General features: G+C 32.8%; 3 protein-coding genes across 11 annotated transcripts in view; 1 reads left to right on the top strand and 2 right to left on the bottom strand.

The window, feature by feature from the left end:
* Positions 1-533: 533 nt before the first annotated feature.
* On the bottom strand, positions 534-11,223 carry NAT1 (N-acetyltransferase 1). Of its 2 annotated transcripts, XM_069130400.1 has the most exons (8): positions 11,070-11,223; positions 5,156-5,267; positions 4,810-5,026; positions 3,791-4,727; positions 3,573-3,710; positions 2,429-3,318; positions 1,921-2,223; positions 534-1,607 (listed from the first exon to the last, which is right to left on the bottom strand). In XM_069130400.1, exons 4-8 carry the CDS (start codon positions 4,686-4,688, stop codon positions 1,500-1,502), a joined length of 2,337 nt encoding a protein of 778 aa, XP_068986501.1. In that variant the 5' UTR covers positions 4,689-4,727; positions 4,810-5,026; positions 5,156-5,267; positions 11,070-11,223; the 3' UTR covers positions 534-1,499. The 2 variants fall into 2 exon arrangements, with proteins under 2 accessions (XP_068986501.1, XP_068986491.1); XM_069130390.1 differs by lacking the exons at positions 5,156-5,267; positions 11,070-11,223 and having other exon boundaries at positions 4,810-5,149.
* Positions 11,224-11,665: 442 nt separating this feature from the next.
* Syx13 (syntaxin 13) lies at positions 11,666-15,919 on the top strand. 2 transcript variants are annotated; one of them, XM_069130442.1, is made up of 6 exons: positions 11,666-11,915; positions 12,698-12,901; positions 13,035-13,200; positions 13,283-13,410; positions 13,850-13,983; positions 14,056-15,919. In XM_069130442.1, the coding sequence occupies exons 2-6, from the start codon at positions 12,699-12,701 to the stop codon at positions 14,229-14,231; spliced, it is 807 nt and encodes a 268-aa protein (XP_068986543.1). In that variant the 5' UTR covers positions 11,666-11,915; position 12,698; the 3' UTR covers positions 14,232-15,919. The 2 variants fall into 2 exon arrangements, with proteins under 2 accessions (XP_068986543.1, XP_068986536.1); XM_069130435.1 differs by lacking the exon at positions 11,666-11,915 and having other exon boundaries at positions 12,660-12,901.
* Positions 15,920-16,069: 150 nt separating this feature from the next.
* Positions 16,070-25,855, bottom strand: part of LOC138188476 (ankyrin repeat and BTB/POZ domain-containing protein 2) — a 33,616-nt gene continuing 23,830 nt past the window's right edge. For 6 of the 7 annotated variants that reach the window (XM_069130347.1, XM_069130290.1, XM_069130296.1 and 3 more), the window contains 12 exons: positions 22,833-23,037; positions 22,323-22,568; positions 21,760-22,239; positions 20,697-21,027; positions 20,056-20,291; positions 19,776-19,978; positions 18,925-19,659; positions 18,551-18,819; positions 18,266-18,471; positions 17,892-18,185; positions 17,636-17,818; positions 16,070-17,535 (listed from right to left, as the gene is read on the bottom strand). In XM_069130347.1, coding sequence (XP_068986448.1) covers positions 17,329-17,535; positions 17,636-17,818; positions 17,892-18,185; positions 18,266-18,471; positions 18,551-18,819; positions 18,925-19,659; positions 19,776-19,978; positions 20,056-20,291; positions 20,697-21,027; positions 21,760-22,239; positions 22,323-22,568; positions 22,833-23,037 — 3,595 coding nt within the window. In that variant the 3' untranslated portion in view covers positions 16,070-17,328. The remainder of the gene's footprint in view (positions 17,536-17,635; positions 17,819-17,891; positions 18,186-18,265; positions 18,472-18,550; positions 18,820-18,924; positions 19,660-19,775; positions 19,979-20,055; positions 20,292-20,696; positions 21,028-21,759; positions 22,240-22,322; positions 22,569-22,832; positions 23,038-25,855) is intronic. The other variant, XM_069130336.1, reaches the window with a different exon arrangement.

Below are 25,855 nucleotides of genomic sequence, written 5' to 3'. Positions count from 1 at the left end.
AACATAAGTATTTGGACTGACGACACTCCGGGTGCGAACTACCTACTACATGGTGGGGAAAAGATGCAGTTTAATTCAAATTCTTCAGTACGGCAACAAGAATTAGGGGGCGACGTAGCAATTAACAATTTTTTTTTATACGTACATTATCCTGGAATATTATCGATAAATAATTAAAAAAAAAAAAAAGTATCCAAATTCTTATGTTTAATTAATTGGTGTATAATAATAATTACGTACAAGGAGGCTTAACAAAATTAATTCGATTCGAATGTGCTATTGGGAAAGCGAAAGTCGATGGATTAATTTCTAAATTAATAATATCTGCTTTCTTCTTTCACCGATCATGAGAAGCTGCGATATTGCACTAACTTTCTTTTAGGCGAACTTATGGCATCGTGTCTGAAAGTTACGCACTAATTAAAAAAAAATATTGTATGTCGATGCGTAGAATTCTAATTAGGAGAGACTATAGGCAGGAAAAGAAGGTAAGGTGACTGTTGGTTCATCGACAGAACAACCAGGGGGCCATCTGTAATAAATTACACCAAGGTATGTTTATTTTTAAATACGATTTAGTCGTGTCACTAAATTCTTTTTATGTTATGTTACGTTAAAGTGAATTGTGATGTTGGCTGCTGGTTGCTTTGATTAGTATTTTAGAGTAGAATTAATGGAGCAGCAAATATAGGTACATGGACAAAAATGGTGTTTGGTTGATTGGTGTGTGTATAAGTTTGACTCAGTGTTTTCCGGTTTTTTCAAGGTCTACAAATTCAATTCAATTTTTTTTCTTTTTTTGTTTTACCTTTTAAAGAGAATTAATTAGTCGCACTTTATATATTATACTACTGAGTCAGTCCTCTGTTTCTAATGGATATCTTTTTCTGTTTCTTTAGGAAAAGTAGATGTATTTCGACTGTTGTGATGAATTATATAATAGTAATAATAATATAATAGTTAATAATAGATAATAATTCCTCATAATAAATGTAAAAGCTGGTACACAGAAATAACAAGCGACTCGCTGGTGACGCGGACAAAAAGACTTACAAAAACGTGACACATGCACAATACTAGACAAAAACTTTGACAACACAAATCACCAGACTAATTTTTTTCTTGTTTCTTTCTGCACCGATGTTCATACAGCGGCGAATGTTGATACATCTGCTGGCCCAATATGATAACAAATCATATCAATATTCAATTATCTAAAACATTCTAAAACTTCTTCCTTAGAAAGTCTGCTGCAAACCACTCGATGGGTTGCAAACTATATGTTTTCCGTATTGTTTTTTTTTTGTGGACATGATTGTAAAGTCCTTTTCTTCTTTGTCTTCTTCATCTTCTTTGAACGAGGGCTTGACACAGACTAACAAGATGTTTGTGACAATAGATGGAGACAACTCAATTAGTAAACTGAAACCGCCTGGTCCAGTAATATAGATAGCAAAACCCTATTCCAAATTATAGGTAACCGGAAGAACGTATTGTTCTCACAGTTTTTGCATTCTGTAGTTTTTATTGTTGTCTTCATCGTCGTTATGATCATCACTTTCTTCTTCTGTGGATGCATTATCTAACCATGTTAACCAACTGTTGACCTACACCATTTAAACATTATTAATTAATACATGTTTCTTTAAGTTTAGTTTGTTATCATGATATAAATTACTAATCACATGTCAAAGAGAATAATTATAGTTATGAAGACAAAAAAGTGTATTGGTATTAAGAAGATTGGGCAAGAGTTTCATAGAAATTGTTATGCAATTATGTGTACTTTTTATAGCACAGAAGCATTTCACCAATAAAAAATTCTGATCATATTGTACTGTATAATACTATGCTAATTTGTAAACATACATAAAATTTGAAACATTAATGTAATATTATGAAATTTGAAGTCCTATTTACCTCAAATAATGCTTTACCCTTGCCCGGATAAGCATCAGTTACACATTCTTTCCATTTGAAATAGGCATCTTCTTCAATCACTTCTAATCGGTAAAGTCCATCAAACCATCGCAATAGCATCCCTTTTGGAAAATTGTGCGAGAACCAAAATGCTTGAAGTGCATGGAGAGCTGTCACTTGAGACTCTATATCGACGAAGAGTAAACGCATCAAACGTGCATATTTTTCCAGTAATGCTTTTTCCTTATCTATTACTGATTTTCCTACACTAGAAGGATCAACCCCAGGTGCCAGTATTGTTTCCTAATACAAACATGAAAAATAGAAATAATTATAAAGATATCAAAATCAAGTATGGAAAAGAGGACATGAGATTTTTAACTATTTATAATATCAACAAAATGACTTAAATAATGATACAATACTAATAAAAATATAAAAAGAAATTATACATAGTTAATAAATATAGTAACATAAAGTAACAACTTTAATTAATTTTTATACTAACCTGTGTAATGTATTTCAGAAGAACGTTCATCAATGCGTTAATAAACTCTGAATCAGAATGATGCGAAGGTTCTAGTTTTTCTTTGATCCATTTGTAAAGAGTATTAGGATTTGGGTCATATTCTAATTGACGCCATATATCTCCCTGGATCTTAAGAAGCGGATAAAGGAAAGTCAATTCTCTGTCCTCCAAGATCTCCGCAAGTCTCTCTTTTGTTTTGTCTGCTTCAGGTAGCTGGCTAATAAGATTCACCTTGCTCTCGTTAAAGATCTGTGTGAGTCTTGCTTTGCCTTGGCTTTTATGTAACTGCTGAAGTGTAAGTAAAAACAACGGATGATGCTGACCGTTTTCTGTCACAGCAACCAGATCGGTTAATTGAATTAAATTATCCACAATAGCCTTGGCTGTTAAGAAGGCAACGTGAGAAGCTACACAAGGCACAGTACTCTCTTTTTCTGGAATATTGGACACTAGTTCTTTCCATCCCTCATGTATCTGCTGTACGGTAATCATGTCTGCTTTCTCCAATTCAACTACAAGTTTAGCTGCGAGTTCACGCTCAGAATCTCCGCGATCTAATGTATTAGAATATAACGTATAAACTGCATGACGTAAAAATCGTTCAGGTATTTTAAGATCTTGAAAAGCTGTTATTGCGTCCTGTATATTCGTATGAGAAGCAAGATCGTCCATCAAAGAGTTCACTTTTTTCAGTATCTCTTCTCTAGAGGTTCCTTTGTCCTTTCTATCACGAGCTTTTTCTCGTTTATCTACAGGACCTTGTTTTATTACGATTGCTGGTGACAATTCCTTGTGCAATAATGGCGAGCTGGGTTTTAATGTGCTAGTACGTAGAAGAGGTAATTCCGATGCTCGTCCTGTGAACAGATCTATTAATTGAAATAATAATTAGAAATTGTCTGTGCGCGGCCATGCATATTAGCATTTATATGTTAAATTTGAACATCTAAATTAGATATGATTATTTAAGTAGAAGAATATGAATTTGGTTGAACCATATGTTAGTGTTATTATCTTTTTCAACCAAATTATGTGTATACATTATTTGTAACAGTTACCGCTAAGCATTTGAAAAATTAATATTTGCAAAACTAAATAATATTTTATTAACTAAAATACATACCACTGTTGAGAGGTAGGTTGGGATTGATGTTGGTTTGTTTAAACATCATAGAATTAGCTGATGGTCTTAGTGATACTTCTTCTGGATGTCCAATCAACATCTTATTTTTATTGAAGCGTAATTGTTCTTTATTGCTATCTGTAATTCAATGAAACAGATTCATTAGCAAGACGTACGTGTTTTAATAATAAATTACCATTTAATAAAGTAATACATACTGTTATTGAAGTTTTGTGGTGAATTATGTTGCTGTTGATTGTGTTTTCCTTGATAGTTGTTTTGGTTACGATTCTGATAGTAACCCGGCTGGTTACGTTGATTGTGACGGCCATAAGTAACCCCGGAAGATCCAGAGAATCCATTAGGGCTGAATGGGGATGGCATGCCGAACGATGGAGAAGTCAATGGTATACTTCCCATCATATCCATGTCTAATCCGCTACGTCCCACTTTTCTTAAAAATTCAGCTCCGAGGCGATCCTCACGTCTATGGAAGCCATTTCCCCTCGAAGACTCTTCATTATCACTGCGAATTTGATTAATTGGCATTGGACCTTCAGTGCTGGTAGCCTTACGCGGTACCCAGCCATCACGGCGTAGCTCAATGACATCACGCAGCATAAACTTGATGCGTAGAGGAAGATCTCTGCTCTCAGCTAAGGAGTTCATACGATTGAAATATTGATCCATAAGTCCGCGGCCTTTATCCGAGTCAAGGATACGGCCGCAGGTACGCATGATTTGACAAAGGCATTCGATGTCCTCGGCAGTATCCCCCCTGGATCTCCTTCGCCTTTTCTTCTCCAATAGTTGCTGGATGCAACGATGTAAAATCGTTTCCGATACGATTCCCAATTTTCCCAGTTCTCCGATGAATTTAATGTTACCAAGCATTTTGCGCTTAGCCACCTGTCGGCGTTCCTCTTCCTCTGGGCCAAGTTCATCCTGATTTTCGAATGCCTCGCTTGCCTTTGAACGATTTTCAAATTCGTCTTTGCACTTGTTAAGAAGGAGAACTGTGAATGTGCTTTGGCCTTTTTGACTTTCAATGAGTGCTTTTCGTGGTTCAAAGTTTGCAGCTTCGTCAGACAGCCGTTTGCACAGCTGTGCGTACATAGAACTGTACTTGGGTTCATCAAGTGCTTTTTCGAAGATCTAGAAGTGTAAAGGTAATAAATATTAAATTATACAGATTTTGATTTTATTTTACATATTATAGCACTTATCATCTACTTACCAAAAAAATGACACCTCTGAGAATCACATCAGAATTAAGCTCAACGTTGAGCAGGTCGCTGCTCAGCTTTGCGAACTTTTCCGGCGTAAGCTTATTAAGAATACCCCGCACCTTTCTAAAGATGAGATCATTTCTGCTTTCTGGGGTGAGTGCATCGCGTCTAACAGTTGAAGGAGGGATCCAGCGTTGCTCAGCGGATAGGGAGCGAATATCGTCCCTGGAAGGCATCGAATTTTTTTAATTTCAGTGTGTTACAAATAACAGTGAACACAGAAGATTGATTGGGTGTAAAAAGAAGCAGCTCGTGTATAACTGTTACAGTCAAGGTAACTTTCTAGACCCTGACCTTCCTCCCGAGACACGAGAAGCACCCCCCGGTCCTGTGGGGTTGTCCGTTGTTGCGCGTGTTTCGGCCCCCTGAGTGATAAATCACAGCACACAGATCTTCCTTTAGGAAGCTGAAACAAAAAGAAGATTACAATAAGAATACCTGTCATTTCATCAATAATTTATTGCTTACACGCATGCTACTCCATCCATGTTTGACTATTAATATCGCAGCCTTTTGTACCTAATGATGCAAAAATATGATGTATTAACACACATGCAATTGGGATGCTTAGAGTACAAGTTATCGTGTGCAGTCTGAAGAAGTATATTATAATTTTATCTCTTTACACAAAATGCATTCCTATTATTTCTCCATTAAATCTAATCAATCTTTGAACTATGTGTACTATAATATATTTAATGAATTTTATACTATTGTCATCAAATTATTATGTGATAATTATATCATTATGTAATATCTTATAAATTAAATGTTTCTATGAAAGACTTCTTAAACGGAGGGATAAATTTATGAAAAGAACAATTGAAAAGTATTTTCCAAATAAAAAATACCCTACTTTTTTAAGAATTTACTAATATCAATATATTAAATACATAATACTCATGTAAACTGTACAATACAAGTTTATTTCCAAAAATAAATTAAATTTTCAAACACATACAATTTTTGTAAAGAAAAAGGAACACAGATTTTTTCTTCTTTACATTTCAACATTGTAGTACTAAATATGATTATGCAAAACGAGTGAGAAACATTCACTCTTGTCCAACAATTAATAAATCATAAAAACATAACACAAACATCTATTTATTTCTCTTCCGATAATAAATATCATTTTGGAGTCAAGTAAATAGAAACCGAGCATAAAGTAACATGTAAAATACAAAACCACAACAAAACAAATTTAAAAAAGAATAAAATTAAATTTCTTTTCTTCCATCTATTGTATATAATAACAAAATATCAATTGCTTTATAAGTAGGCTGCTAGATGTTTATATAAATTTCTATTTTTTGGAATGCAATTAAAGAAATGGAATCTAAAGCAAAAATTTATTTCGTTTACTAAATATTACAGCAAATATTATTATACTTTGAATAAACTATAGTTTTGCATACTATGTGGATTTCTGGAGCTTTAAGGTTCCTATAGATGCATAAACATCCGCAGTCTACTTGTAAGAATAAGACTTCTAACTGCAGGAAGCACGGATTAACAGTGTGCAGCCTTATTGCGCTCACAAGTGAAGGTCTTCAACGGGCAGGACGAGGACCTTCTCCAGGGAAACGGCTTTGATCTTGAGGTATCGGTTACGAACAAAACAACCAAAAGCCCTGGACGATAAACGTGGAGAGGATCGTATGTGGGGCGCGGCTCATGGTCAGACGGTCAATGAACCTTTCGTCGTCTCACCTCGACCGATCTCGGCTTCTATCGCCAGCATGATCGGGCGAGGTCGGACAACTTCGTCCTGACTTCGACTAAGGTCGCCTTTGACCGCCTCTACTAAGCGATCCATGTATTTAGGGTGCATGACTGGAAAACCTTCGGTCTGTTTTCAATTATATGCTACCGGATGGAGGAAAACAGAGAACAGCTTTATCTCGAGAACAGAAAAGATTCCAATATCAATTCTATGTACGGTTCTTTGTGCAATGTTCTTTTTCTTTGAATCGCAGTATTATAGACTTCCTTTTTTTTTTACCATGAAAGACATTTCTCTCTATATACAAGATGAAAAAGTAAGGTGGAATCTATAATAATTAGAAGTATGTGCAGAAATTGTCAGACAAATATACATGTATAAATTTGAGTTTTAATGTGTAATTATTGTATGCATTTATGGTAATTTACGCGATAAATGAAACTTGAGTAATCTGCGCAGTGTTTTGCTTATCTTTATAAATGTACTTTATGATGAAAAATAAATGTATTGAAATAACAAGCTTTTTTCCGATTAAAATAATTCCAAGAGTAAACTAAAATTGTTAACAGTAATAGCATAGTATAAATGGGAGATATATACGATATTGCTGTAAATTATTTTGGATAATTTTTAGGAATGTAGAAAATTTGGATGAACAATGTAATTTTGGAATATCAATGTACGGTTACAAAAATTCTCGCTCGGTAAAAGCGGAAACTAAATACCATTGAATATGTATGTACTTACACATACATATATTGTGACTTAAAAAGTATTGCTTTGGGTTGCACGACGAAGGTCGCTATCTGCAACATGCTTCGACATTGAAAATTTCTTTGGTGCATTAAACCGGTATTTGGTTTCGTTTCCTTTTAAATTTATATTACTTTCGTTGTCAGACAAGTACACGAAGGTTTAGGGAAGGCAATCACTTTGACTTGTTCGATTACCAAAATAACAATTGAAATTTCTTAGTAGTTCTAAATTTATCTTGTTTAAATTTAAATATACGCATTTAAATATCTACCGAACATTTCAATTTGGACATGACAAACGAAGTACTATATCCAAATAATTTTACAAATATGTAATTAAACTATAATCAAATACTTTTTGTAATTTTCTTCTTTTTTGTGTAATAATTCAATAATAATTTTAAATATTGATAATTTCATCGTAAATTGTATAGAAAACTTGTATGGAAATGCATCATAAAAATAATGCACTCCATGATTTAAATGTCTATGGAATTCTGGGACTATGACACCGGAAGTTCAAGATTGCAAAGAAACAGTTATACCAATTTTATAGTTTTTGAACGCTACAGCGCATGCCAAGTTGAATATGTCATAAGTATATCTACGAATGTTATTATCGTAAAATAAAGCAAAAAATAATCCAAAATTTTAAATGTCTTTAAATATATTTACCAAAATAGCTATTACCTTGTAATAATTTATACTGCGTATTTTTCCCTAAATAAAATTAAAATTACTGATGAAAATATAATTAAATAAACAAAAGCGAGGACAGTAACATTTTTAACAATTTTGAACAATGCATAGTGCAAAACGACGTTAAACGAGGCCTTAAAAAATAATTAAATACAAGTGAAGCCACGTGCTAACAATAAACAAAGAGATAGCAACGAAACTCAGATCGAGCAGTTGCCATCCTTCTTTGAATACTTCAGACACTCCATTATTCTGTTTCCTCATGACACGTCATTGATGCGCCGTGACGGCTGCACTCCACGAGTTAGAACAAGGTTGCCAACTTTTGAAGGCCGATAACGCATAAGATCAGCGATCGTAAGAAAAAGAAAGTGAAGTACCTCTAATTTAAATGAAATTTTTCACTAAACACTTAAAGCAATTTCTATAGAGAATATTTTCTCATTAATAATATTCTAAAATGTTTCTAGAAAGAAAGAAATAGCAAATAGGTCTATGATAATACTACCAACATTATAAACAATAATCGCTAGAGAAATAGCATTACACAAAAAGAGACCAAAATTCCTTGCCTCTAAAATTTTTCATGACAATGCACATTATTTAACATCTCATTGTTTAATGAATTTCATGTAATTTAAAAATTTCTCGACATTCCAACTATAATCTAATTACCGGAGAGTTGTAATTTTGTTTTATATATTCACGATCGTTTTTATGATTCGCATAATTAGCACATGCACAGAAACACAGATGCCGAATTTACCAAAAATTTCTAGCAAGTGACATAGTTACGTGGCGAAGTGCAAATTAGCCGCACAAAGTGGACAGCTGAAAGAAAATCAGTACGTCTATTCATAGTACGATAAGCGTTTAAGTTTGGTGTAACAAAGAGGCCACATACGGTCGTCACACGTCCGACATAGGAACAGTCATATGGCCGAGCATTTAAAGGCGCACAGCAAACGCACTCGCCACGGGTGCGCATGTTGTAACACGCTCTGCCCCAAGTATTAAATGTTTCGAGGTTGTAATCGTTAGAATTCTGGATCGTTAGTATGGCATTATAGAAACTGAGATGGCAAATTTTTCACATCGAAACGAAAATTAATTTTAAACGAATTACATATATTCTTATTTAAAAACTGATTCCAACCGAATTATGCTTATAAATCTTCGAATTTTATATCCTAATTTAGTTTTCGTTTTAACAAAAAAGATACTTTGATCATAGAAAAGATTCTAACTTAAATTTGAAGAAAAAATCACATATATTAACAATATATTGATATATTAAAAAAAATCTTTAATGAGAAAAACACAATGAACCAAAAATGAAATTGAAGATCACTTGCTCAAGTATTATGACGAAATGCTTTTTTTTTAAGTAAGCAGAAATTCGAAATTTATAAAAACGATTATAAAATTTCGTTCTCTGTTAGAAAGATAACGCAATATATTATTAGTACGACATCATTCTGTAGTTTCTTTGTTGAACCATAGCATACAACAATGAACAACAATGAATAGAAAGATAAGTGAATTATAAATGTAAAATCTACCAAAGGAACGACATTATAATTTTAAATATATAAAATGAAGAACATGAAAAATCTTAATCGAAAATTTTAGGCCATATATGTACAAAAATTCCAGCGGAACGTCAGAAACATGACAGTGTACGGCTGGTTGATTTCGTGCACGCCTATGCGTGTACGTGCACATTGATCGATGAATACGTATGTGTGCTCCATGCATACATATGTTTACAAGAGTCTGTCTCCATATCCGTCACAAAACGAATGTATCAAAGTGTATCGAACAGCAAAAAATTTGTCGAAACGAACACTTTTTTCTCAAACTTATTCTAGAATATATCACTAGAAAAATTCCTAAGTTTATTTGTCTCAAGGAAATTCTTAAGAGACGACTAACCCTGTTAATTTTTACATTCCAACTTCACTCTTTTTCAACGAGTAAAAAAGCTTTTAATGTTTTAATCCTTTTACCGGAATTATTACTTCCACCAATAAAATTTAAGAGCTACGTGAAAATATATCTTCGTTTTTGAAGTATGATAAAGATAAAATATGTCCAATATGGGCGTAAGAACCAGAGCACTACCCCCATTTGTAAGGGGTTGTAGAATAGCAAAATAAAATTGAGTTCACTAAAATAAATTCTTGCATTTACATAAAATTATGCATATCAAGAATGGCTTTTTGATAGTATAAGTGAACTTAAGAAATTCCTATAACAATAAAGAAACAGCCGATTGATCCGAAGATGAGCAAAAGAACAGGGCAGAGTTAAAGAAACCTTTGACGTAAGCAGTGTGCATAGGACTCTCTAAATAAACTAATCGATTTTGCAACTGAACAGAAAGTAACCAACAATCGAAGAAAGGAAGGTACTAATTTCAAAATTCATCTAAAAGGAAGCTAGGCAACAGAACGTAATGGTGGAAGGAGATTTATCATAAACGTCGAAAATTTTGCTTCCACGTATAGCTTAAAAGAAAATATGCTTCTAATTAAAATGCGAGATGTGCATAGCTTGAAACGTGTATAAAACATGCTAGAAGATAAAGGAATGAACCTACACCAAAAGTCACACCGATTAAAATGTCAAAAGTGGGAGGGAGTTGCGTAGGTGCTTGCAAACAACACTCAATTACCACTCGTGCATTGTTTAATTTTGCTATTATTCAAACGAGAACTAGTCGATCGAATGAAAAAATTGGAATTAGAACGAGATATAAAACTGTAGAATATGATAGGGAGTCGACGGAACGGAAGATGCGTTCGGAACCGACATGACGCACGACCTATGTACGAGCTGTATTGACTCGAAAGCAACCCTCGAGAAAATTCTACCAAATTTCCCAACTTTTAACCAGATTTTTTGTGAAGAAAATACACGCAACATGGTAAACTAGTATTAAATTGGTTATAGTAGCAAGCAGACAAATGAAAATGTATGATTTTTGCGAGTAAAACGATGAGAAATCACAATAGCGTTTACTTACGGCCGACGGTTGTTGTTTCTGAAGGCTTTCGCAATCAGTCGGTCGTACTCGGGAACTTCCGTACCGTACGTCTTGTCAAGCCAATGTCCGCCATGCGACTAACATGTAGTCCCGCAGGAAAGTAGCTTATTAGTCGGTTTAACTGTTCAATAGAAAAATTTTATTACGGATTTTTCTTACCTTTTATTGCTTTAAACGTATAGAAATATATTAAAATAAATGTACCGTTAGTTTTATTTTTGATCCTAGCGGTAGTAATATATAAGACGGCATTTCAGACATTCGTTTCTATGAATGGATAAAAAATTATTTTATATCGGAGGTTAATATTTTTATTTATTTTTCATAACAAGAAATTTTCTAAAAAAATTAATTTCTTTATATGAAAGATTACAATTTATATTTGTTTATTATAATAAAATAAAACAGTGTTTACCAAGTGGTGTTTTGAATCTAGTAGTACTGACGGTGTTATAGACACAGTAGACTATATTAAATTCCTTTTATATTACAAACTAATTTGAAATTCGCAAGATGTACATTATATTATTAATAATTTATTATCAGAGAATAGATCTATTTTTATTAGTCGATAAATAAATGGATTATTTACAGATACCGAGTCCGGACTTAAAAAATATGAAACGCCGATAATGTGGAAATCTGTCTGAATCGCGGTTTCGTATACAAAGGGGCTATTGTCACATAGGCGGTGGATTAGATCATTTAGGCAACTGTCAGTTTCTAAGATTCAGTACATAAAGATAGTTCTCTTGATTTTTAAATGTGAATTAATAAAGCAATTTATATTTAGATATTAAGAACATTTGTGATAAAATAAGTCAGGTTTGTTTTACATATTTGTCACATATTCATTTATGCATTTTTATCTCGTATTAATTTTATTCTTTCGTGTACGTATTTGCCGTATATCATTAAAGATCCGAATGCTATTTAGCTGCATAATGACGAATAGAAATAGAACAGAATTTTAATACATGCTGATTAAAATTTTGATTTACTATATAATATGTGTATCATATAATATTATACTATATTATTCTAACTAATATATCATTTTTATGACAGCTTCAAAACATTCATCTGATACATATTTATATTGTATTTCCTAGGGTTCAATAAATTTTACATTTACTAACAATATTACCACTGACAGAAAATTTAAAAGTTTGAACATTACATGTTTTGTATAAGTATTGAAAGATACTTGAAATACGTGTAATAGGTACATACATTTAACAGTATTATGGAAAGTAAGATTAAATATATTTAATCTAGGAAAATAGAAATTATATACAATTATAAACAAATAAAAGATGATGTTAATTTAAATACATTGGAATACATAAAAATTCTGTTATAATGTTTACATGTCCTTAAAGTTTTAATAGTGATTCATATATGTGATAATTTATCAGTGTTATTCATGGATGTGTCATATAGGTTTCATGATTTCATTGTGTGTTTATATATATAAACATAAAGATACACGTAAAAGAATTATTCGCCAAAATTTTAAATGTATTTATTTTTTATTTTTAAATTTTTCAGGTCTCTGAATCTTTTAAAAGTAGAGAAATTTTAATGAAACTTACATTTATTTTTAGAATGGCTCACTGTTCTCAAACATATGGGTCCACGGATCAACGGACAGATGTACCTGATGTAGGATTTAGTCCTACTGAACTTTATAGTCTCAGTGAAAATATTACTACTAACATATATACAATAAATACAAGTTGGAAAACGCTTGAACGTGCATATAAAAATGTTGGAACCAATAAAGATAATCAGGGTCTAAGAGATAAGGTGTAAGTAATTATAATAAATTTGAAATAAAGACCAAATAATTTAGAGATATATGATACTTTTTAATGTCCTATTAACATTTTACATTTCAATTCATATTTATATTTACATTCTATGTATTTATTTTGTAACAAGGCATGTCACACAGTTAAGCACAAATCAAGTAGTAACCCAAACCAGCAAAGACATAGCAAGACTGACAGTGCTAATGAGGCGAGGTGATAAACAACAGAAGTTGCAAATTGAGAAACTTACCACTGATTTCAAAGATGCATTGCAAAGATACTCAGATATGCAGAAGGTAAAATATATTTTATTAATTGTGTCCTAGTTAATTATAATGTTATCATGTACTTATAATTTCTTTGTTATGGAATTTGTAGTCAATTGCTGAAAAAATGAAGAGACATATTTTGCTTACAACTAGTATAGAAAATCCTATGGATCCCGAGGAAGAAGAACAACAACGTTTACTTCAAGCTCAGGAAGATGAACACAAAGTGACACAAAGGTTTGAAATAAACTGTATGCTCATTTTGATAGATATACATAATTATACCTGCACATATTCGTAGTGAAAAGAACTTGATTATTTCTCACAGTCTGCATACAAGCAATTGGATGGGAAATGGCTCACATTATACTAATTTTATTAAAAAAATGAATATTCAAATAGGTCTTTTTCATGATTTTTGTAATATGAGCTTAATTCATAGATTTTATAGTATGAATATTGAAATAGTTTGAATTAAAAATTTCATCGAAAAGATTAAATAATTACAGTGTGTATTATTCATATAGAAAAGTTATAAAATGCATTTGAGTGTATGGTAAGTTTATTTTAATCGATATTCTAATTCATAATACAAGTCCTTTAAATTACGTTATTGATCATACATAAAATGATAAAAAAGTAATCCACAAGTACTTCTCTTTCCTGATGTGCTTAGGAATCTTGAGTTCCAACAGGACATACTGTTAGAGAGAGAAGACAGGATAAAACGAATTGAAGGTGATATTTTGGATGTAAACCAAATAATACGTGAACTGGTAGCATTGGTGCATCAGCAAGGAGATTCAATCAGTGAGCTATTCTGTCCAAATTTTATAAAAATATCTCGTTTTTGCATATTTTTATAAATGCTTATTATTGTAGACACGATAGAGAATCAAATAGAAGATGTCCACGTGAATGTTGAACTGGGAGCACAAGAATTAGTTAAGGGAAGTAATTACCTAAGTAAATATCGACGGAAAGTTTTTGTCCTACTGTTACTCGTGATCATAGTTGTCGTTATATTAATTATTATTCTAGTCACTAAATTAAGTTAGCGCTCCTAATCATCGTAGATACTGCGAACAAATGAAAAAGGTTGTCTCAATCTATCTTATTGATCGTAGTACTAATATCGTGGAAAAATATAAATTGCCAGTTTATATATTGGATATGTAATATGGGGAGAGGATAGACTTATTTTATATTCATTTGTAAATTAATTAATATAATTCAAACGTATTATCCTTGTTTACTTTCCAACTTGTAAAACATATTATAATGTTCTTACCGTGTAACTTGTTTTTTATTTTCCATTTTAAGGCAATTTCAATTTAATAACTCAGATTGAAGCAAAGCATAACAAAGATATTAAATATCCGCGTCATTTTTTATAAAAGGCTTTTAATAGTAGCAGAAACAAACTTTTGAATATTGCAAAGTAACTGATTTTTGTTGTATCTGCAAGCTATTGTCTAACAAAACCTTTGATAAGTCATTTTGTTATTAATTGTATTATATATTATTTTCTCAATAAATTATACAGCATTATAAATACAACCAACATCGAAGCAGAATGTTAATGTTATATTATAGCTTCAAATTTTATGGCAATAGATAGTGTTTGTTAAACATTCATATTAAAACTATGTACTCTACTGATTGACTATATATAACATTTTGATATACACTTATCATAATTAAACAATTAATGTAAGTAGTAAAATTATTCATTAATTTATTTATTATGATAAATCTTTAAAAAATGTGTTATTTAACGTTTTATTATATTGATATTAGAAGGTCACAAATGAAAGCATAAAGTGATTAAAAAAAAGATACGGATTTATCCTAGAATTACGTGAAATAAACAACGTGGCACTACATTGATCAATGTTGGAAGATTTGTATAGATAGCATTTGTTAAATGAACTATATCTTGTTTTAACATTTTTTATAATTGTGCGCTATAAATATGTAATTACTATTCTGTACCCTGGTTTTTATTTAAAAATGTAACTTTCTATTGCATATATTTTACCGTTCAGATAAATGATACATACTGATAGATTCTGCTCAACTTTATTAATCAATTGAATGTAATGAGAAGTGATAAGTGGAAATTATGTTTTGTAAAATAGATATTCTTTTACTAGCTTGTCATTTACATGTTATCATTTTGGAACAATAAATTCGTTTCGTATTATTGAATAATTAATTATGTGCCTGTTATAAAAGTAATATCATATAACATGTTGTCTCCATTCTTTATTTTAGAAATATAAATTTGCACAAACTGAAAATGAAATTTTGATTATATGATTATGTCATGAATATTGTTACTTATCGCTTTTCATCTTTTCATCTATGTTTAGTTATGTATAAATTAATACGAATACATGTATTTATATGTATGAGCACGCAGCTTTACTTTTACAGATCAGTCACTTTAAACAGCTTTACAATATAAAATATGTAATGTATTGAAAAAAAAACAATAATTTACATTTTTCATGTGTTTGAAACATTTTACTATTTTATATACAAACACAGGTACTAAGAAAATATTAAAAGATACTTATCGCAGTTTACGATTTATGTCACATAATATAGGGAATGCCTACTGATGACTTCTTCAAAACTGTTTTCAAGCTTACATTTTTACAAGAGACTATATATTACTATGTAGTTCTTATTAACTACATGATAATTTATGTAAGTGAGAACTTTTAAGGACATATAAAAGTGATAAAAACATCATGTTCTTAATCTAAGCATAATTCAATTGTATAAATTGTGAATATACTATAATTTTTTATAATCATTCTTTAATAGAATTATAATATTGTTTATTATGAATTATGCGTATTTTTGCTGAAGGTTACAATATTAAAAAAGGAATACAGTACAGATTATCGTAAGATTGAGACAGCCATTTTCTATAAATCAATTTGTCTCTTATATGATTATTAGGCATTCCAGAATTTAACAGTCCAGTGATTACATTATCATTAAGATTATAACTTGAATATTGTATATACAACTAACCACTAACATTCAAAATAAATTGCATTATATATGATACTAACATTGTTACGTTGTTGACGTATATACAGATGACAACAGTTTTGTTACAATAATGAACTCTATGATGTTTCACTGTATTAATTGTAAATTGTGTTTTGTTCTTCTTTTTCTTTGTAAAATGTACCGCATTCTTTGTAACATTTTATTAAAAAATACTAGCTTCAGTTGAAATACAGATAGCATGAAAAGAGGGCAACATTTTGCATTAATTTCTTGATGTTTTACGTTTTTTTATGAGTTGCTGCAAGTGTCATTGTGATACAAATTATAAAGTTTATGTAAACAAAATTGTGATGAAAAATATAAACAGTTTTGTTAGGCTTCAAGAAGTGAAACAATTATCATTTAATGTTTTCATTATCACAATATTTATAATTTATTGCAACCGAGATGTACAAATTATGTTGTATTATCAATACATGAGATAACATTTGAATATTCCGCACTATCATTTCTTTATCGCGTTTAAACTGTCCAGCCTGTTTTATATACAAAATATATATATTCATTTGTTATATATATTAATAGCTTGCTGTCACTAAAAGCTTACAGCATATACCACCGTCTATACTCTAAATTATTTTTATATTTACATGTTTTAAAAATTTGTGATAAACAAATTAATTTAAAAAAAAATTAATACTTTAATTATAGTATGTACGCATGGGATTCATTTATAGCAGTAATTTATATAATTCGTATAGTATCTAATGTACATTTATAGCACGTAGTTTACAAAAAATACTTAAACTAGAAATACTATACAAGAATAAAACAAATGCATAACAGAAACGTAAGTTTTATGGTTCATTAGTATCCTGAATGAAATGCTAACATATTAATATTAAATCAATAAGTATTGCTGATAATTTATATTTGAATAACCGATAGAAAAAAGTTAAAAATAAATCATGAAAAACTCAGTCTTAGTTCGCTTACGGGTCTTTTTTCATAAATGATGTCATTTAAACATACGTGGATATGTTTATCACTACAAGTGACGATAGCGAAAGTAAAATGATAATGACGATGCTAATATAAATATCGTGCATGATGTTTAACGTATCTCTAAGCTTTTATCTTATTTTGTTGCTGAGATCGTCTAGCTTTTATTCTTGCTTGTAAAGTGAGAAGAAGGCCTGCGAGAACATCGTGATTAGGCAGTTTCTTAGCGAACAATAAACGTTTAACTGAGTCATCGTAAGTTAATAAAGCGACCATATTTTGTAGTAAAAAACCTTGACAATATTCTAAAAGTTGCATGGCGTTGTAAACCTGGAAATTGTTAAACGACAAATCATTTATTTCATATTTCCTCTTTAATAAAAAGTTTGTGGTATATAATATTATATCTAATAAAATCTAAACAAGATACCTTTGCGTGAATATACATAGAAACGATATTGTCGAGATCAACCATAGAAGAACATTGTGCCTCGCAATACCTAAGTAATCCATCCAATTGGAAAAAGTTTGCGGCTGCCATTAACTCCAGAACATCACTTTGATTAACTTCTAACGTAGCACAACCACCATGGTATAGAAATTCCATAACCATCTGAATATTAAAATATGGTTTAAATCTTAAGTAAAAAGCTAAGGCTTTTTAGCTCTTTTGGAGTATTATATACCTGGAAAATGTGGTATCGAATATCGTTAATTTGTACAATAGGAGGATTTCCCTCGCACAGTTTTGAACTTAACATATTCCTAAATCTCGGTGACGATGTGACCAAAACGATTTTATGGCCATAGAATACTCTGCCCTCCACTCTGAATTGTACATCGCTTAATTCTGGATTATTTACAAACTTGGGATCTATTCTGGACCCACTAGAAAGTGTTGTATCTCGAATAGGTTTTATTGGTTCCCATCCAAAGCACGTACAGAAAATATCCGCGAGGAGAAGCGTGGTTCCTTCTTTCTATAGAAAAAATACAAGCCGAAAGATATAAGAAATATCCTTATTCAACTCAACTTTAATCAAGTTGAAATATGACTTACTTTACTATATCTAAAAATGTTAAACAACAACGGGAGACATTCTTGTACGAATTGTGTCGAATAGTCATCTGGGCAAACTTGAAGAAAATCTTGAAGTAATTGATCTATTACCGAATCTAATCTTATTTCGTGAGCTGTTGCAAGACTATGCATCCAGCAATGTAACGTCCAACCCACTTTTAATCCGCGAAGTTCCATCGTGATATCTGTGTAAAAATTCATATATTTATACAAAAAATATATAAGTATACTTTTTTAAGATGATTTCTTCCAAATTTGTTTTACCTAAGTGGTTGCTTTCAGCACTATGGTACATTGCTTCTTGTAAAGCTTTAGTTTGAACTTTATTAAAGACTGGCTCTTTGCCTTCTCTTCTATTTCCTCTTCCATCTACAGTTTGTTGTTGAGGACTAGTACCGGCACTACCTTCTGCCAAAATTTCTTCCAATGACAATACTTCTTTCTCTCCTCGTTTGGCAGAGAAGTTTAATGGGTGAGACAACAGTTGATGAAGACAACTCCTTTGACCATGAGCTGTTGCTACTGATATTGCACTGTAAGATAAGAATACAAAGCAATTATAATTTACTATTTCTTTGGACAATAATAAACTATATTAGATCTGTCATCAGGAAAATTAAAATAAATATTTTACTTGCCTATAACAGCCCCGCTGAGCAGAACCAGAGTATGAAAATGAATCTTTTATCAAAGTAGATAAAAACGGCTGAGCTCCATGAGCCAACAGAAGTGCAACCATTTCATAATTGCCAGATGCCGTAGCCGCTTGCAATGGTGTAACTGTAGATTTATCTTCGCTCAATTTAGCCCCACCTTCAACAGCTGCACCCCTCTCCAACAATATTCTAGCAATATTACAATGTCCTAACAACGCCGTGTAGGTTAAAGCAGTCCAATGTTGCGTTTCTGCATTGAATCCAGATTGATTACAGAATGTACTATTAGAAACGTTACTAGAGGCGCTAGGTGAACTGGAAGACGAATTTGAAGACTGCACATTCCTTCCTGGAGTCATTACAGCAGATGACGTCATTGGACTTCTAGCATTTGATATATTTAGAGCTGCTGGAGTCTTGGAAGGTGTGTTCGCTGATTGTCCAGTGGATGGAGGTGGACTTTCGATGTTTAAATCAGCGCCAGCGTCTAACAATGCTAGAACAGCGGTTTCATCACTGTTTATACACGCTATCATTAAAGCAGTGAAGCCATTATCATTCACAGTGTTGATCTTTGTTGACGGTAAAAGAGGCATGGCTTGAGCTATTAAATCTGCACGACCGCTTGTTAGCATCTTGAAGGCCATATCCATAGTTAGGAGCCGGACGTATTCAGAATCGTCAATGCGCTTCGAGCAGACTGAAACTTCCTCGAAGCTGTGAACGAAGTTTATTACAAAACCTTATTAAAGAGTTAACGTTACATTTTGGGATCTTGCCTTATAGGGTATCCAAGGTACTTTTATCACTCTGTAAATTCTAATATGTATTACCATATCGGTCTAACAGGACAATCTACTCCGGGCAATAGTAATCTGGCAGCTTGATTAATGTCATCTTGATCCACAACTAGACCGTGCCTGTGTTCTGCATGAGCGGTCGCAACTCTTAGCCATTCAACCAGTGGCGGAAGTACGACGTACGCTCGTTCGTATGCGAGTTCTTGTATCCCGGAACCTCGTTCACCGTGTTCCAACTGTATAAATATTGTTTCATTACATTACGTTCAGACAATAGAAAAGGGGAGCAAAGATTAGGATCAAATGGACAAACCTGCGAACACCTCATGTAATAAAAGAGAGCATTCAATGCCTTGGTTGTTAAAGGTATAGGTGAACGTCCTGCTTGAGCTACTTTTGATATTAAATCTACCAGTTCTGACATTGATCCTACGCAGGTGGTTAAAAGCGACGGTTCTAACGCTGATCCCGCTGCATCTCTTCCGCTGCGAGATGATGAGGAGGAATTTAGAGAACTGATACTGGCCCAACGTGGCATGGCAAGTGCACCTGCGAACATTATGAGATTCTCCTAAGATTATGGAATATGTGAGATTCTCCTAAGATAAGAAAATGGATTAAATGATCGATTTATTTCATTTATAATACATCTTAATACGTTAAAAAGCTAATAATTTATATAAGAAAATTCAAAGCTTACTAGGAATATTTATTGTCGGATGAATTTTTTAATAAGTTCTGGAATATATCGGTTAACAGTAAAAAAAGAAAAGAATTACATTAGTAATCGTAATTAACTATAGTAATTAAGTAGTAGATGGGGTCATAATATGGTTAAAGCGGGAAATAATAAATTTTAAAATAATATTAATTAGCACGTTGGGAAACAAGGGAATACTTTTCGCGTAAATAATTATTGCCTATCTAGCTTAGTTCCTAACAAAATAATTTTACCTGATGCCGTTCGACCAGCATTTAGATGCGCGTACGGTTGCAGAAGACCCCATAAATCTCCACTGTTTGCAATAGCATGTTCCAACATGGTTGCAGTCAATGTTGTATGGGGATCAGTCGGTATGCATTGTAGTAGTATTTCTTCCAACAGATTTTCGATTCCAGCGGTCAAATATATGGCTGCATACTCGTGTATCATTCTTCCTAGTCGTACATCAGACATCCAACGAAGAAATCTTCCCACTGGTAGTTGTAGCCCAGATCGAGATGCTTTCGATTGCTTTAACTGATCGCCAGATACGGCGAACATCGCTGCAGCACGCAAGCAGGCCTATAAAAAGAGAATAAGTAGATGAATGTCTGTACTAACGTAATAATAATTTGCCTGAAATTTGTCTGTTATTCAAGGTCGCTAAAATATAATACCCGTCTATTACTGGGACAAGAAGTTGTCTAGTTTTATGGTCGTACTTTATAGATTGATTATTCAAATATTATCCAAATATTGCTGTTTACATATAATACATTCAATATAAACAAACTTAGCTATTAATAAATATTTTGTGATATGAGCCTATTTTATGAGCCCATTATGTTACTATAACATTACTTATCTTTATTGTATTATTTGTTTTTACATTACTATATTATTACCTTGCAAGTGATTCCTAGTTAAAGCAAGCGTGTATAGAACAAACATATATAAAAATTAGTGCATGGTTATTACAGAGTTTGTACTTTGTCCGCTTAGGGTTATTTCCTATGCAAGCAGGGAGACACCCGCCATCTTTTAAATTCACGCGAATCAAACGCTTACGGTGTAAAGATGAATTTATACCTTTATGAATCCTGAGGGATACAATGACGAATTTATTTTAATCAGCTCAGTTTTAGCCTTTGCTAATATCAATGTAACATAATATGTTTTATTATTATTAATATTGATTAATGAATAAGATAGTAAAGGGTATTTAGATAAGCAATTTATGCCTAGAATATTAAATTAGCAATTTACTCATCTTTAATTATCACATCAACGAATCACGTGTTTTATTTCACGTACCTTGGTACAAGAATCTGCCAAGGCCGGACAAAGCACGATTTTGAATGCGCTGTATACCTCGTGTTTACTGCATAGACCAACAGGTTTAGCCAGTCTCTGAGTTTCTCGACCGATTCTAACCAGCGCCCGTTGCAGCAGGTAAGAGAGACGCGGTATCGTTTCCATAGAGACTTGCTCCATGTGTTCTCTAGTGCGACCATTTTGCAACACGCGAAGGACGTCGTGGTGCGTCCATGGTAATTGCTGTAACTCTACCAGCCGATTATGAGAGTCTACCCAGACGAACTCGTCAGCACTGGTTACGTTGGTATTTATGGTTTCTAGGCTGGAGTGCCTCATCAGTCTCCTTACAGCTGGTTCTGAACTCTCGGATCCGCTCAAGGAGGAGTAGGTGGAAGATGATTTATGGGAACGCATAGTAAGCTGCTGAATTGCTAGTTTGATATCTTCTAAGCCAGAACCTGACCATGGCACCTGTAACTACAATATAGTTATTGGAAAAAGAAATTTAAGGTAATGATTTTTATCAACAATGGATTTATATGTTATTGCAAAAAGCACACCTTAGCGGGTGTAGCTCTGTGTCTGTTACGATTCTGTCCAGATCTATTCCTGCCATTTCTCTGAGTAACCGAGGCCGATAAACGATCGTCTTCTGGGACAGAGTTCAGCTGCTGTGGACTGTGTGCCCTATGATGACGATGCGGTGGTGAACTGCTACTCGTGTGGCCACCTGTGTCCGACATGCTTGCATGTCCTGACGATCGATTTTCATCTGATGAACTATTACCGGTACATTCTGGTCGCCTCTACAAAAGATGTTCATATTTTATAGCGTTTGCTCTTCAACATCATGATAATATATCGTGAGGTGATGATGGATGGTGAAGAAGGAATATAAGGAATAAGGAGTAGATTGTTGGAGTATTAGTATCTTTAGAACTGTATAATAATTAAGTTCTTGAGAATGAGAATGGAAAGTCGAATACCACGTTCATATCACTATCACAAACACTAATGAATGGATGGATGAATTAAAAAATATTCAGATTGCAAAAAGGGCATTAAAATACCTGAAGCGCGCGAATTTCATGTAAACTAAGATGGTAGTGTTGAGAGTGATGGGGATGTTGAGGCGTTGGCGTTGGAGCAACGCTGTCTGTGTCCCTTTCCGCCACCATGTGAACCATATTATGAACACCGTTTTTTGGAGAACTTTCCGTGAAGTCTTTCGAGTATGGAGGACAGTACAATTCTCGTCCACTGCCACCGGCCGGTCTATAAAAAATTTTTAGATCATTTCAAATTTTTGAAATAAATTTAGCACATTTAAATTTTGAAAATTTTCCATAAATGCATAAACATCCGCAATTTATACGTAAATTAATTCATATACTATCTTTTCGAAGAAGTGGATATTCCTTCCCAAAAGAATTCATAATTAAATAATTTAACTAATTAAACAAAAAATTTTAAATTATGTGATTATCTACATTGATATAATCAAATAAACTACTGTTCTATAAAGTCTACTATTACTACACATTAGCCGCGCGTGTAGAGGATATACGGGGGGCCACGTTATTCGATATCCTGTTAGGCAAGTTTCTCGTTAATTGCCCGCCAAATAATTATAATCCAGCGAAGCCCGTGCCAGTTCGATCTTTCTTTTCCACTGCGCCTTGAAAAAGCAAGAACGTTGAAAAAATACTTGGTTACCGTGTATTCCGTTAGAACGATTTAGCTTTGAAAGAAATCACGTTCTCGAATGAACTCAGAATCTATGGAGCAACAAAAATATTCAATGTCTTCATCAGAGATTGGAGAGATAAATATAATAGAATATTATGAAAGATCACTGCATCGAAATATATGTAATAATTTATGTATTCTGATGTAATATCGTGATGAATGATATTTATCGCTTATCGTATGCTTTTGATTATTTGAGGTTTGTTGTTTTTGTTCTATATTAGGATTAACTGAATATTTATATATACAATATGTATATACAATGATATATAATACTTTCATTCGTAAATTGCATGATACATAATTGTTTACACAGCCTAATCGTTAACCCCATCTATTTCATTGATTCATTAAAAGCGCTCTCTATTCACGGAAATTGGTTCGTGTAGCGCTCGATCGATAAAAGCGGTCGATAAAAGTTATGAGTTGTTGTTTCTTGCATATTTGTTGATTTTTTATGCCCGATATTGCCCTAATATTATATAACCTAGGATTGCATGCGAACGAATCACGAATGAACACATGAACATGGTTCAAGCGTACAAATTAACAATATTTGTAGCCGTACGAAAATAGCACGAGATTCACGTGCTCGATAAGTTTCGGGAAAGGTAGATCATGGTCCACATGTGTTTCGTGTATCTCGATTGTGACCTCTTTGTTTCTCGCGATTGTTGGTCGCGTAGGGCGTCCACGCGCTTCAAATTCTTTCTCGATGAGCAAACGACCCGACTCGGAAATAAATTCGATTTGTTTCGAATTCAGAGAAAAGTATCGCGTTCCAAAAATCTACGGTCGTCTTCTTGGCGATCCTCCCGGGTCTGTAATTAATCGTACGAGCCGGTTTCTGCGTAAGCGATGGAGCTTGCGTGTTTCCCATTAGGTCGCGTTTCCATCGTACGTACAGGTGTGTATTTTGACGTTGAGTTTGAAGTCGTTGAAAAAGGGTAAATTCCAACCTTTAGTTCGAGAGCCAGATGGATAAAGATTTAATGGATTAACATTAAGTAAAAGTGACTTGATTAATGGAAATTTTCTAGGAAATTATATACATATGCCGGTTGAATAATGTTGATGTAGCTGTGATGCAGGGGAGAGGAGACAAATCGACATCGGCTGGTTTCTACTGGCAAATCAATGTATATAAAGGGTTAATGGTGCAAGGTACGAGGATTGATTGTTAAGTTTTATTGTGAAATTTGTGCAGATTTCAAAGTAACTTAGGTATGCAGTATTCTAACCTTTTTATACTATTTGTGTATACTATATTAAATACAAAAGTAAATGTTAGCTGCACAGTGTACTAATTTCACAGATACTAACTGACCTAGAAGAGTAATGTTCTGGTGAAACAAGTTTCACACTTTTATTTACCATTTCCTTTGAAATTAAAATTGTACTTAATACCGTTAACGAATGATATAAACGCACCCTCTGTTTCCCTAAATCGGTAACACAATCTTCAATAGAACTCGTGTACAACTAATGATAACAAAACCAAAGAAAAACAAAACTTGTATTATATAATGACAGTAAGCTTTCACGTTTGGATATAATATCCCTTTTCTTCCCGTCTAATGCTCATCATCAAGTAAACTAGTCTACTCTCCTAACAGGAAAAAGCCGATGGAAATTATACTTATTTAATCTTCAAATTACGCTACCATCCCACCATTGAAGTTACAAAACAAATATATCATCTCCGGAACGAATTTGCAAATAATATAGCAAGCGTAGTTCAATAAATAATATTTCAGCTATTTTTAGTCTTATAAAGTGATATTACAATGAAAGCGACTAATAAAGATATACTTATCGTGCCGTTTCCTGTGATCTTCGTATGTTTAAATCGCGTGACTCACTCGATATAAATTAATATTCGTGGTACGTGCAAGCCTCCGAATCATGCACCTGCTTTTTACTTGAACTGTTCCGCATGCGCGTGTTTCATGCGGACCAGTGGAAACGCGCCCTTAATGCAATTACAGATAGTCGCGAGGAGGAGCGCTGCAGCTGATAAACGTTTCATTCACAGGGGCTTACCCAATTATGCCCGGTGAGAATAATTTGTTCTTTTAGAGCCGGTTATTCGATCAAAATAGGTTAAAAAAACGTGATAACTGACAAAAACTATAACCATAATGATTTCTATTTAAAAGATCATTGCAGTTATTACGGACATTTTTTTATCTATAGCACATGCGTATTTCGATTAATTTATTTTATACAAATAATTTATTTGTACATAGCAGTGCAATTAAAATTGTTAATATTGCTAAATTGTGTCCTTTATACCTGTTGTTAAAATGTTTTATTATACCGATCTCTACGCTGTGTTATAACT

Source organism: Bombus flavifrons, chromosome 2 (assembly GCF_040668555.2).
Source record: "Bombus flavifrons isolate JBK064 chromosome 2, iyBomFlav1_principal, whole genome shotgun sequence".
Lineage (NCBI taxonomy): Eukaryota > Metazoa > Arthropoda > Insecta > Hymenoptera > Apidae > Bombus > Bombus flavifrons.
The sequence above is the reverse complement of the archived record's forward strand: the minus strand, read 5'-3'. Positions and strand labels throughout refer to the sequence as shown.

What these genes read in the sequence shown, in the direction of transcription:
- NAT1 (XM_069130390.1), bottom strand. Translation starts at nt 5,037, where the DNA reads ATGCCTTCCAGGGACGATATTCGCTCCCTATCCGCTGAGCAACGCTGG. An exon ending in TCAGAGGTGTCATTTTTTTG is followed by an intron (nt 4,728 to 4,809) that starts GTAAGTAGATGA and finishes TTACACTTCTAG; the next exon opens with ATCTTCGAAAAAGCACTTGA. An exon ending in CAACCTACCTCTCAACAGTG is followed by an intron (nt 3,319 to 3,572) that starts GTATGTATTTTA and finishes TTCAATTAATAG; the next exon opens with ATCTGTTCACAGGACGAGCA.
- Syx13 (XM_069130435.1), top strand. Translation starts at nt 12,675, where the DNA reads ATGAAACTTACATTTATTTTTAGAATGGCTCACTGTTCTCAAACATAT. An exon ending in GAACACAAAGTGACACAAAG is followed by an intron (nt 13,411 to 13,849) that starts GTTTGAAATAAA and finishes TGATGTGCTTAG; the next exon opens with GAATCTTGAGTTCCAACAGG. An exon ending in TCAGCAAGGAGATTCAATCA is followed by an intron (nt 13,984 to 14,055) that starts GTGAGCTATTCT and finishes TTATTATTGTAG; the next exon opens with ACACGATAGAGAATCAAATA.